This window comes from Giraffa tippelskirchi, chromosome 3 (genome assembly GCF_054371585.1).
Source record: "Giraffa tippelskirchi isolate mGirTip1 chromosome 3, T2T-mGirTip1v1.2.pri, whole genome shotgun sequence".
Lineage (NCBI taxonomy): Eukaryota > Metazoa > Chordata > Mammalia > Artiodactyla > Giraffidae > Giraffa > Giraffa tippelskirchi.
The window spans coordinates 131,359,839-131,373,350 of record NC_137277.1 but is presented as its reverse complement, the minus strand read 5'-3'; the positions used below and the strand labels follow the sequence as shown (position 1 = coordinate 131,373,350).

General features: G+C 46.3%; 1 protein-coding gene and 1 long non-coding RNA gene across 5 annotated transcripts in view; one reads left to right on the top strand and one right to left on the bottom strand.

Moving 5' to 3' along the window:
• Positions 1-13,512, bottom strand: part of PTPN4 (protein tyrosine phosphatase non-receptor type 4) — a 272,678-nt gene that overhangs the window by 216,731 nt on the left and 42,435 nt on the right. For 3 of the 4 annotated variants that reach the window (XM_081575953.1, XM_081575955.1, XM_081575954.1), the window contains one exon: positions 7,262-7,396. In XM_081575953.1, the coding sequence (XP_081432079.1) occupies positions 7,262-7,396 (135 nt within the window). Of the gene's footprint in view, positions 1-7,261; positions 7,397-7,859; positions 8,086-13,512 lie in introns of those variants that run through there. The other variant, XM_081575958.1, reaches the window with a different exon arrangement.
• LOC145540807 (uncharacterized) overlaps positions 1-13,512 on the top strand; it is a 28,262-nt gene that overhangs the window by 9,256 nt on the left and 5,494 nt on the right. The gene's annotated exons all lie outside the window — the stretch shown is intronic.

The window sequence follows — 13,512 nt, the reverse complement described above, 5'->3', positions numbered from 1 at the left end:
TTTTTAATCATAGTAATGACAATAGTGGTAACTAGTCTTTATTGATTGCTTATTTCTCTGCAAACACAATGTATTCTTTCTACCCCCTGGGATACCCTATAATGTGTTGTTCTCGCCATTTTACAGATGAAGAGCCCAAGACATAGATTGTTAAGTAACTTCCCAAAATCACAACCAGTGGGTGGAGGAGCTGGATTGGCTTTGTTCTGGAGTCCAGACTGTTTGAGACTCAACTTCTTTATGTGTGGAATGTGCACATTGATAACAACCTCATGGAACTGATCTAGAATGAGACATAACTTCTAAGAGGTCCCTAATAGATGCACGGCAACGTGGATTCCCTCCTGCTGTCTTCCCTTCTAAAGGAATCTACACAGACTGTTAGGGCAATGGCACTCAGTGAGGATTTATCCGCAAGGCCATTCCCTGGTGAACTGATTTGCAATGAGGAATCACTATTGTCATCTTGCAGGTCCTTCATGGGCCCTTTTGAAAGAGTTCTTGCGGTTTCAGTCCTTCTCAATTCAGTACATTGGACATGCAGAAACAGTAAAGACTGTCTTCACATTCCATTACTCAGGCACCAACAAAACTCTGTTCTCTGCTTTCCTGGACACCAACTGAGTCCCACCATTTAAATCAGTTCTGACACTAATTACCAAGAGTTAGTGTCTGACCCCACAGGTTAAGGGCTCAGTCACACAAAGTGAAAGTGAAGTTGTTCAGTCATGTCTGACTTTTTGCAACCCCATGGACTGTACCAGGCTCCTCCATCCATGGGATTTTCCAGGTAAGGATACTAGAGTGGGTTGCCATTTCCTTCTCCAGGAGGTCTTCCCTACCCAAGGATTGAACCCGGGTCTCCAGCATTGTAGGCAGACACTTCACTGTCTGAGCCACCAGGGAAGTGACTAAACTCAGTTGCCAATCTGAAGTCACCAGCCTCCTGTATATACGACCAACTGGTCATAAAGAAGGGTCCCATGACTCTGTCCTTGAGCTTGATAGTTCGCTAGAATGGTTCACAGAACTGAGGAAAACAGTTTATTTACTGTTACCACTTTAGTACAAAGGCTACATACAACTCAGGAAGAGCCAAATAGAAGAGGTGCATAGAATAAGATACGGGGTGAGGCATGGGCCTCACCTCCTGCCTTCTCTGGGTACGCTGCCCTCTGAGGACCTAAATGTGGTCACCAACCTGGAAGTTCTCCGAGCCTTGTGGTTTAGGGGTTTTTATGAAGGTTTCATTACATAGGTATGATTGATTAAATCATTGACTAGGGGTTATTATCTTAACTCTCATCCCCTTTCCCCTTCCTGGAGGTGCCAGACTGGACTGCAAGTTCCAACCCTCTAATCCATGATTGGTCCATCCTGAAGCTGTCTATGACACCCTCATCCAAGAGTAAACTCATTAGTTTACCCAAGGCACCCTCAATCATTCAGGAAATTCCTAGTGTTTTAGACGCTCTTGTGCCAGGAACCAGGGACAAAGACCAGATATATATTCCTTATTATATCACAGCATCACACAGTGACACAGCTGTTGAGAAAAAAGTCTTCCAGAAACACACGTATTTCTTAGAGGACAACCAGTATTAATGGGGACAGGACAAAGACCATGAACAAAGACTGTCTTTGGGGAGGAGGCAAACTTGGATACTAAACTTGTGTGAAGTTCCTCCGAGTTGACTCAAGTCTGTAATTTAGAACCACACATAAAAATTACTTTTTTGAGAAAGGCTCAAAATTACTTAAATGAAACTTCTTTCTTTCCATAATGTGAGAGCAAAGACTCCCAGACCCACCCACACACCAGTTTCCTCCACGTTCTCTTATAGCTGGTTAGTTTGCTTCCCCTGCCCATCCCCTGCCCACCTCCTTGGGTTCATGCTTTTCCTGGCACTGTTAAGAATAGCATAATTTGGAGTGGGTTTTTTTCTCTCTTTTGGTCTATGTAAACGGTCTGTGGATGTATTTCATTCCAGATGTTTTTCCCCAACCTGTCTTTCTTAAGAAACCCATAATCATTTTTAAACATAATTTGGGGGCTTCCAAATAAAACAAATATCCTAGCTGCCTGCGGGTTCCTAAGTTAACAAGTCCCTGCTTGGTGGTGGGGAGAAAAGAAGACAGAGCAAACGGGGCCAGCTCTGGAGACAAAGTGAGGCCTCCGAGGCCGTCCCTGGGCTGGCCTGTTTTCCTCCTCTCTCTTTTCCACTTCTTGGGCATTGTTAAGGGCGGAATTTCGTATCCCCCAATACCTGAATTCACATGTTGGACCTCTAATCTCCCATGGGAACGTATTTGGAGATGGGTCTTCTAAGGCAGTAAGGGTGCTAAGGGTGCTAAGGGTGAGACCCTGACCCTATAAGATTCGGGTCCTCACAAGAAGAGACAGCAGAGAGTTCTCTCTCTGTCCACACACCCTCAGAGGAAAGGCCATGTGACAATGAAGTGGCCGTCTGCCAGCCAGGAAGAGAGCGCTTAGCAGAAAGCGAACCCTGTTGGATCTTGATCTGGGACTTCCAACCTCCAGAACTGTGACAAAATAAGCTTCTGTTGTTCAGGCCACAACAGTCTGTGATGGTTTGCTCTGGCAGCCCCAGCTGACTAATACAGGCCCCCTGACTGTCCCTGAGGCACCCTTCTTGAGACACTTCTGTCCCCTAAAACACATCAAGCAGGTCTTCTGTTGAATTTTGTCAGCCTCCTTGTCCCCCAGGAACTAATCTGAGAGAGTGACTCATCCAGCAATAACAGCAAATCACACCACTTCTCCCAGTTAATACATTGTTGGGGACCCTTAAGGCTTTAACCTGGGGGTTCTCAATTCTGGTTTCATGTGAGAATCATATGGAGAACTTATTTAAAAGATTTCACTTGTATGGGAATCTGAAAAAATAATAGGAATGAGCTTATTCACAAAACAGAAAGAGACTTAACAGACACAGAAAACAAACTTGTAGTTACCAAAGGGGAAAGGTGAGGGGAGGGATAAATCAGGAGTTTGGGATTAACAGATACACACCACTATGTATAAGATAGATTTAAAAAAAAGGACCTACTGTATAGCACAGGGAACTATACTCAATATTTTGTAATAACCTATAAGGGAAAAGATTCTGGAAAAGAATATAAATATGCTCAGTTATATATATGTGTACTGCTGCTGCTGCTAAGTCACTTCAGTCGTGTCCGACTCTGTGCGACCCCACAGACAGCAGCCCACCAGGCTCCACCGTCCCTGGGATTCTCCAGGCAAGAACACTGGAGTGGGTTGCCATTTCCTTCTCAATGCAGGAAAGTGAAAAGTGAAAGTGAAGTCACTCAGTTGTGTCCGACTCTTCGCGACCCCATGGACTGCAGCCTACCAGGCTCCTCTGTCCCTGGGATTTTCCAGGCAAGAGTACTGGAGTGGGTTGCCATTGCCTTCTCCATATATGTGTACAGTTACATATATATAACTGAATCACTTTGCCCTACATCTGAAACTAACACAACATTGTAAATCAACTATACTTCATGAAAAATATTTTCCAAGCCACACCAATCCCAGATCTGGGGATAATACCTCAGAAACCAGACCTTAAAAAAAAAAAATTGTTTCATTTTTTATTATAAATGTAACGTGCTCAAATGTCCAATTTGGTTTCTTAGATAATTAAACTAATACTCTATTTTCCACTCTTTATGGGGGGTTACCTTCTGAATTTCAGGGTTATTTTCATCACCCTTTCCAGTATGGTGATGTGTCAAGGAGGAGAGGACCCACCCTACCCCACCCCGTTGCCCTGCCTCATAGTCCTGGTTCTGTCACTACCTTGGTGTATAAGGTGACATAAGTCTTGTAACCTGACTCGGTACCAGTTTCCTTAACTATGAAATGATGTGAATAAGTTAAATGATTTTTAAAGTCTTTCCTGGCTTACAAATTCAAGGTTCCATAACAATGACCGTACACAAACCATAAAGGAAGTTTTTAAAAACTACAGCTGAATTCAGAAGGTAGAATCCCATCACCCAGCTGGGTGGTTCCTATTTACACTGTTGCTTTCCTGAGCTGAGTAGCTCTTTCTCTTTCAAAACTTTCTGTAATTGGTTTGAGCTTGCTTTTTCCCAGAGTTACCACCACCCTATCACTTATTTCATGAGAATATTGTCCCAGTGTAAAGCACTGTAGTAACAGTGATGTCTTATTTGTACGAGCTTTAGTAGGGTATCATGAATGCTATTTTAGAAAGCACATGGGATTTTCAAGAAGAGATATCAGGGTTTGAATTCAGCATTGTAGCAGTCTGGGATTTAGATGCAAATAGAAACTGTTTCTGGTTAACTTAAGCAGGAGAGGATTTACTTGAGGATCAGTGGGTAATTCACAGAATCACTGGGTGCTGGGAGGTGCTGGCTGGGCCAGGACCAGAGGAGGAGAGGCACCTCAAGAGGTGGCCTGGGGACCAGCTACCTAGTGGGGGAGGAGGACGTGCTTGTCGCAGCACTTCAAGCCACTTCATAGAACCCCTTATGGACCTTGTGTCCTGGCTTGTCTCCCTCAAGGGTCAAAGTTTTGAACAACCAAAATGATACAACTGACAAGGGCCTAATTTCTAAAATATACAAACAGCTTATATAATTCAATAGCAAAAAAACAACCCAATTGAAAAATGAGCAGAAAACCTAAAAAGGCAGTTCTCCAAAGGAGACATACAGATGGCCAGCAGGCACATGAAAAGATGCTCATCATCGCTAATCACTAGAGAAATGCAAATCAAAACTACAATGAGGTACCACCTCACACCAGTCAGAATGATCATCATTAAACAGTCTACAGATAATAAATACTGGAGAGCGTGTGGAGAAAAGAGAACCCTCTTATCTCTTGGTGGGAATGTAAACTAGTACAGCCACTATAGAGAACAGTATGGAGGTGCATCAAAAAAACTAAAACTAGGACTATCATATGATCTAGCAATCTCACTCTTGGGCATATATCCAGACAAAACTATAATTCAAAAAGATATAGGACTTCCTTGGTAGTACAGTGGATAGGAGCCCACCTGCCAAAGCAGGGAACATGAGTTCGATCTCTGGTCTGGGAAGATTTCACAAAGCACAGAGCAAGTAAGCCCTTCTGCCACAACTACTGAAGCCCACACGCCTAGAGCCTGTGCTCCACAAGACAATCGCCAAAATGAGAAGCCTGTGCATGGCAACTAGAGAAAGCCCTCTTGCAGCAACAAAGGCACAGTCCAGCCAAAAAAAAAAAAAAAAAGATACATGCACCCCTGTGTTCATAGCAGCCCTATTTACAATAGCCAAGACAGGAATACAACCTAAATGTCCACTGACTGGTGAACGGGTAAAGATGTACATATATACAATGGAATACTACTCAGCCATAAGAAGAATGAAATAATGTCATTTGCAGCAACACGGATGGATCTAGAGATTATCATAGGAAGTGAAATAAGTCAGACAGAGAAAGAAAAAATATCATATGATACCATTATATATGGAATCTAAAATATGACACAGGAAATCCCCTGGCAGTTCAGTGGTTAGGACTCTGAGCTTTCACTGCTAAGGACCTGGATTCAATCCCTGGTTGGAGACTAAGATCCCACAAGCCACACAGGGCAACCAAAAAAAAAGAGAGAAAAATGAACTTATCTATGAAACAGAATAGACTCACAGAGGTAGACACCAAATCTGTGGTTGTCAAGGGGGAGAGAGTAGGGGAAGAATGGATTTTGGAGTATGGGGTGAGCAGATACAAACTATTATATTTATAATGGACAAACAACAAAGTCCTACAGTATAGCACAGGGAACTATATCCAATATCCTGTGATAAACCATCATGGAAAAGAATATGAAAAACAATGTATATATGTATATAATGTATAACTGAATCACTTTGCTGTACAGCAGAAATGAACACAACATTGTAAACTAATACATTTCAACAGTGTAAATTTAAAAAGAGAACTATAAAACTTATAGAAGAAAGCATAGAAAAAGGATTAAATATATCCAGGAACTTTGCTGGTCCAGTGGCTAAGACTCTGCACTCCCAATGCAGGGGTCCCGGGTTCCATCCCTGGTCAGGGAACTAGATCCCAAATGCTGCAAATAAGAATTCTGCATGCCTCAACTAATGACCTGGTACATGCGTGCTTGCTTAGTCACTTCAGCCATGCCCGACTCTTTGTGACCTTGTAGACTGTAGCCTGCCAGGCTTCTCTGTCCATGGGATTCTCCAGGCAAGAATACTGAAGTGGGTTGCCATGCCCCTCCTCCAGGGGCTTTTCCTGACCCAGGGATTGAACCTGTATCTTCTGCATTACAGGCAGATTCTTTACCACTGAGCCACCAAGGAAGCCCCCAAAGACCTGGTACAGTCAAATATATATATATATATTTGAAAGAAAAAATATCATATGATACCATTATATATGGAATCTAAAATATGACACAGGAAATCCCCTGGCAGTTCAGTGGTTAGGTTAGTATATATATATATATTTTTTTTTTAAATTATATCTAGATGCTAAGTAGTCAAAATGACATTTACCACATGGCCCTAGCACCTACTGCCGCTAGCTGAGTGAGCTTGGTAAAACAAGGATGGGGATGAAGCTCATCTTGGGGCAGCTCTGTGGATTCAGTGGGTGCATGTGTGAGACCTCACCCCAGGGCCTAGTGCTGCACGCCCACCCTCGGCATGGCTATGTTCCCCTGGCCTGGCCTAAAGCTTGGGTTCCTGGGTTCCTGGCATATCTGCCTTCAGGTGTGATCCTGCTGGGAGGGGTAGGGGGTGGGGATGGAGGGGGATCTGAGAGGGGACAGATCCTTTTTAATACCTCTTGGGTTTTGCAGCTTTGAGAACCCTGGAATTTAACCTTTCCTGGGGGGTATGGTACGTGTATGGAGAGCCTCTCAGGCACTCTGGGGGGGTGGTTATCCTGAGACACTCCCAGTGTGTTAGTCACTCAGTTGTGTCTAACTCTTTTGGGACCCCATGGACTGTAGCCCAGCAGGCTCCTCTGTCCATGAAATTCTCTAGGCAAGAGTACTGCAGTGGGTAGCCATTTCCTCCTCCAGGGGATCTTCTCCATCCAGGGATCGAACCTGGGTCTCCTGCATTGCAGGCAGATTCTTTACCATCTGAGCCACCGGGAGGTCCCCAAATATCTCTGGTGAAACTTCCATGGTGGGGTGGGGGGCCGGGGGTTTGCTGGAGGCATGAACTGCCATACCTGTACCGTGAATTCGTCTGTCCTCTGGCTGCTGGGGCCTGAGAGAAGGTGGGACACGTACACTGTCTCGTCTTGGGTTGTCCTCACAGCCCTCTGAGGTCCGCAGAGCAACTACGCACAGGCTCATTTTTCTCCCTAGAAGAGGAAAGTGAGGCCAATGAACTGCCGTACAAGAGATTTGCTGAGACCATTGAGCTCGGTCCAAGGGCTTGTTTTCCTTATCCTGAGCTCAGCATCCTTTCCACCATCTGATAGGCTTTCCTGTGCTGGTCCCTCCTTATTAGAACACCTGGATATTCTTATCTAACAATGGGTGACAGAAATAAACTCTCTGCCGTTCCCCCACATTTCCGTACAGACCCCCTGCAGGTGGCAGAGGCCTTGCTCTGAACACACCGCATGAAAAGGCATTTCAGAGGAGTTCCGGCACTAATGGCATGAATCATCACGGGGCGGCAGGGAGTGGCCCTGCGGGGGCGGAGGCTACTTCAGGGAAACTGGGGACCCTCATAATGGGAGGTCAAGGTTGTCATCCCAGTCTAGTTGGGGCTGACTGCTCCAGAAAGCAGTGCTTGCACTCAGTCTTCGTGGATCTCACCGTCTGCCGCCCTCCCCTACAGAGCCTGGCCTGCAGCTTTATTCCGGGGCCAAGATCCGGCTTCATCCCAGGCCAAGGTGGGGGAAGGGTGGTGTCTGCCTGTGAGGCCGGCCTGGAATTCTCCACGTATTTACTGAGCCAAGGAGGATAATCAAAAATAGATCTGGAAGAAAGAAGAGGTCAGAGGCCAAGAGAGGCCGCTTCCTGTGTCAGGCTGGGAGATTGTGGAACTGGGGTCCAGGGGGACGGCGTCCTGAGCTCATGGGGACAGGATTCAAGGGGGAGAGTCAGAATGCTCTGTGCCTGGCAGAGGGGAGACCGACAGTCACTGTTGGTTGAAGTAATTATTTTAGGTTAAGTCACCCTTTAGAAAACAATCTGTGGTGTGGAAGAAACAGTGTGTCCATTTAGTAACTTGTACAGATTGACGATTCTCGGAAGCTGGACTCTGAGGTGTGGGCAGCTCTGTTTATCTGCTGGGTGACCTTGGTCACATGGTCTCTTGCTGGGAAGGTGACAGAGGTCCCTGAAGCCCTGTTCCAGCCCACCCCGCCCACTAAGTGCCCATCCAGGCTGCTGGACTCTCTGACCCTGGGGGGTCCTGGGGCTCTGTGGTTTTGTTAGCCCTCAGGGATGCCCTCTTGGATGATGGCACCATGTCCGGTAGCTCTCAACATTCCTCGCCTTCTAATTTTCATGTCACGCCATCCCTTGGAATCCTGCCACTGGAAGAGGGATTTTTCTGGCTGTTCACTCCAGCTTCCTCCTTCTCCCCCTTCCTTCCTTTCTTGTAAAATGACACGATTGGGTTGGATCAGCTCCAAATCCTTGCTGCTCTAACTGGCCCATGGGTTTAATGAAGGTGCCATCAACATACCCAGGCAGGGGTCCCTCTCCAAAACCACCGAGGGAGATGTGTGGTAACTCCATGCGCTGTGTCCACACAGCTTTGCTCCCTAGCAGAAATGAGAGGGCTTTCTGGACAAAGAAGACACACGAGCCAGATGGGGAGCAGGACCGAAGGCGTTTTTTAAGGACTATTGTGCCATGGAAAGAGGAGGGCCTGCCCATGGCACTCAGGGCTTTTGCAAAGTGGATTTGTCATCCCATTCCCTCAGGCTGACAAGCAACTCATTGTTCTCAGAAAACAGCTGCATCTGGGGAGTTTCAGCATTTGGGTGTGACAGCACAGGGAAGCTCTTCCTAGCATCAGGCCAGAGGCTCTCCCCTCACCAGGAAGGGGGGAAGTCTCCTGGCAGGGCCTTGGTTTTCCAGGCCATTGCAGCAAATCTGGTGCTTCAAACAACACAGTTTACATACAGTTCTGTAGGTCAGGAGACCGACATGGGTTGTGTTCCTTTGTGGAGGCTCCAGAGGAGCCTCTGTTTTCCTGGCCATGCCGTGAGCAGAACTCAGTTCCCTGGGGTTGTATGACTGAATGTCCACTTCCCAGCTGGCTGTCAGCTGGTGGCTGCCCTTAGCAATTCGAGGCTTCTCTCTGGTTCTCACACCTGGTCCACTGCATCTCAGAGCCAGTGTCAGGGCTCCTCCTCCTGCCATCTCCCTGACCTATCTCCCGTTGTCCACAGCTGGGAATGGTTCTTCACCTTTAAGGACACATGTGATTAGATTGGGCTCAGCTGGATAACCCAGGTGACTCTCCTCACCTCAAAGCTTTAACTTAATCACACTGGCAGTGTCCCTTTTGCCATGTGAGGTAACATTCATAGGTTCTGGAGATTAGGGCATGGACATCTGTAGGTGTGTGCTAAGTCGCTTCAGTCATGTCCGACTCTTGGCAAACTCATGGGCTGTAGCCCACCAGTCTCCTCTGTCCATGGGATTCTCCAGGCAAGAATACTGAAGTGGGTTGCCATGCCCTCCTTCAGGGGATCTTTCCAACCCGGGGATCGAAACCACGACTCTTATATCTCTTGCATTGCATTGGTGAGGGGCCCACATTCTGCCTCCCACAGTCAAGGTGAGGTAATATGATTTGCTGACCCTCTGCTAGAAGTCACACTGTGATGGCAGACCTTTTGCAGGTGACTCACATCTCTTGTGCAAGTTGAGAGGTACAGAGGTGTGTGAGCTACAGTGAGCCAGGGCCAGCTGGCATTGGGCAAAGTAAGACTTGAATGCATGTGTCCCAGGCACTTTGTGGTCAAGCCATTAGATTCACTGCATAATTAATGCTCACACGGCTTTGTGAAATGCAGTTATGTAGGCTTGCTCATAAAGCGGTTTTTTATAGAATCTGACAGTTAGAACCCACTCAGCCTGCTTGCCCTGTTCTAGCCTTGCCAGGTGTAGTTGGGACCCTTCTGGACTTTCCCAGTATCCCCCCCTCACCAGTGTGGTTGGGTCCTTTTCAGCCTCTGACCTGCAGGCTGGATCTACAAAGGCACGTTGACCCACCCTGAACTCCTCCTCTGTGTTCACACTTGCCCCATTCTGCCTGCAGTGCCAGCCCTCCCCGTTAGGGCTGAGCAACCCCCTCTCTGCTCAGAGTGCAGCGGAGTTGCAGGAAATGCAGAGTCTCAGGCCCCACCCCAGACCTATAGTAGTCAAATCTGCTCTTTAAAATTTTTTTTGATTTACAATACTGTGTTAGTTTCAGCTGTACAGCATTATGTTATTTTCCACTATAGGTTGTTACAAGATATTGAATGTAGTTCCCTGTGCTACAGTAAAACAACAGTGAATCCTGTTATTTATTTATTTTATATATAGGGTGTGTATCTGTTCAAATCTGCTTTTTCTTTCAGTCCCGGGGATCACAGGCACTTTAAAGTTTGAGCAGCACTGGATGAGGGCCTGCTGGGGGGGGCTCCTCTTCCAGGAAGCCCTTCCTGATTGCCCCAGACCCAGCTAAATGAGTTCTTTCCCAGCTCCCACTGTACTCCATTTGCCCGTCACTCATAAGAAGGTCATATAACTGGATGTTAACAGGGACTTTTTCTCTGTGACACAGAAGTTTCAGCAGAGGCCTCAAAGTCAGAAAAGCCCCATCTCCAAGTGAGGTGCCAAGACCCCATGTAGGTCAAGCTTGGAGAAGGTGAAACTTCCTCTGTCAGCTTCAGCCCTTCCCCACTTCCAGCCTCCAAAGGACAAGTCAGAGGGTTTCTCTGGAGAGAGAGGGTTGGCTGGAGGCTGGGTCCTCACATCCCTGTTGCCCTTCCGTTGGGGGGGGGGCGGGAATAGCAGCCTCCCCTCGCCTCCAGGTGAGCCAGAAGGACTTCAAGGGGAGTGTTCCTTGTATCTGTAAGTGTCTGGGGAAATGTAAGGATGTGTCGGAGTAGTGGGGGCCAATGCAACCCTGTCCTCAAAGGCAGTGAGACAAAGGTGTATGGTTTCCACGGACCTGATGAGGCTCATGAGCTGGGGAGACTTCCTGGAGCCTCCATGAAAGGGACCCCACCCAAGAGGGCTACCTGGGGAGGGCTGACAGAGGGACCCAGCAGAGAAAGATGGACCGCTGGAAAACCAGAGGCTGAGGGCTACTGCAACCCCTTCCCCAACACACATACCCTAACCTCACAGTGAAAACTACCAGAATTAACAAATACAAATACAAGGTGGCCATTTAAATTTGAGTTTCAGGTAAACAATGAATGAGTTCTTTGTACGTTTTCAGTGTGTAACATGTAATATCTCAAATAAAGATACACTTTAAAAAAAAGTATTTATTGTTTATCTGAGCTTCAAATTTAATTGCGCATTTTGTATTTTATCTGGCAACCCTGATTCAGAGGTTTTGCAGCAGAAATCCTTGTGGATTCTCCAAGAAATCGACAGAAGTGGCCCAAATGGTAGTTAGCTATTGGACCCCAATGTCAGATCACTACTGAAGCAATCAAATAAGATTCTTGCTGCTCCTTCATCCTTATTCCTTAACCCTCCCCTTCCACATTTCTCATCAATTACCCTGGCTGCTGAGTGGGAGATGGAAGAAGGGAGGGAAAGTCCCTGGAGATAACTCCCAACCTCTCCCTTCTACCACCACAGAACTAGCGGACAGAGACACTTGAAGTGAAATTGAGCATTTGGATTATTACCTGGATCAGACTTCCAAACAGTCACTGTTCTGTGACTTAAAGGGACCTAGAGATGCTGCCTGCCTGAGACATCATGCAGGGAAGGGGAAGGAAGCAGACCCCGGAGCCAGATTGAATGACAGTGACTGAAAGAAAGACTAGAGTTGCCTTGTGGTTGTGCCCTGCTGGGGGTGCCGGCTCTAAATGGATTTCTTGTTTGCATCCGTCTCTCACACTTGTGTCCTCTTATCCATCTGCATCCCAGTTGCTGGTGTATGTAGAAGATCTTCAGTAAATGTTTGAGGGTTGAATGTCAAAAATTCAGTGAATTGACCCATTTTTTCACCCATAGAAGCTATAGAGAGTTTTCCTGGGGTTGTATGCTGCTGCTAAGTCGCTTCAGTCATGTCCGACTCTGTGCGACCCCATAGACGGTAGCCCACCAGGCTCCGCCGTCCCTGGGATTCTCCAGGCAAGAACACTGGAGTGGGTTGCCATTTCCTTCTCCAATGCAGGAAAGTGAAAAGTGAAAGTGAAGCCGCTCAGTCGTGTCCGACTCTTAGCGACCCCATGGACTGCAGCCTACCAGGCTCCTCCGTCCATGGGATTTTCCAGGCAAGAGTCCTGGAGTGGGTTGCCATTCCCAAAGGTTCTTTGGCTGTGCTAAGCCTTCTTGTTACAAAACACACCAGGTGCGATGATGGAGGTGAGCTCTGGGTCTGAAATCATCTCTGAGAACATTTCCAAGCATGTATGCTCTCAGCCAGGGCTTCCCAGGTGGAGCTAGGGGTAAAAAACCTGTCTGCCAATGCAGGAGACAAAAGAGACATGAGTTTGATCCCTGGGTGGGGAAGATCCCCTGGAAGAGGGCGTGGCAACCCATTCTGGTATTCTTGCCTGGAGAACCCCATGGACAGAGGAGTCTGGCAGGCTATAATCCATGGGGTCTCAAAGAGTCAGACATGACTGAAATGACTTAGCACACATGCACATATACTCTCATCCGGGGCAGAACCATGGTTTAGGGGACCCGAGGCTTATATAAACTGGAACCCTTTCTGAGAAAAGAATATCAAATGGTGAAATCAAAATTAGGCATAAACATGAACATTAATTTCGGGGAAATCAAAACAGATTATAAATTTTTTTAAAAAAATTAAAATTTTATTTATTAAATTTATTAAATTTTATTTACTAAAAACTAATAGACGCCAAAAAAAAAATCACAAAATCCAGGAAAATAACACAATGTTTGTAGTGTTTAAGTGAAGGACAAATTGCTATAATGCACTATATATAATCTACATTTTTTTGCTAGATTATTTTTCTACATTGTTTGGTCAGTGTCCTTTTAGGTGAAACTTGCTCAGTTGTGTCCGACTCTTTGCATAGTCCATGGGGATTCTCTAGACAAGAATACTGGAGTGGGTTGCCATTTCCTTCTTCAGGGAATCTTCCCAACTCAGGGACTGAACTGCGGTCTCCCATATTGCAGGTGGATCTTGACCAGCTGAGCAATGTACTTTTAGTAGCAGCCTGTTATGAGTCTGTTGATGTCAATATTTTGTGGTCAAATCACAATGAATGCAAATCTTTTAAAAATATATTCATTTGAT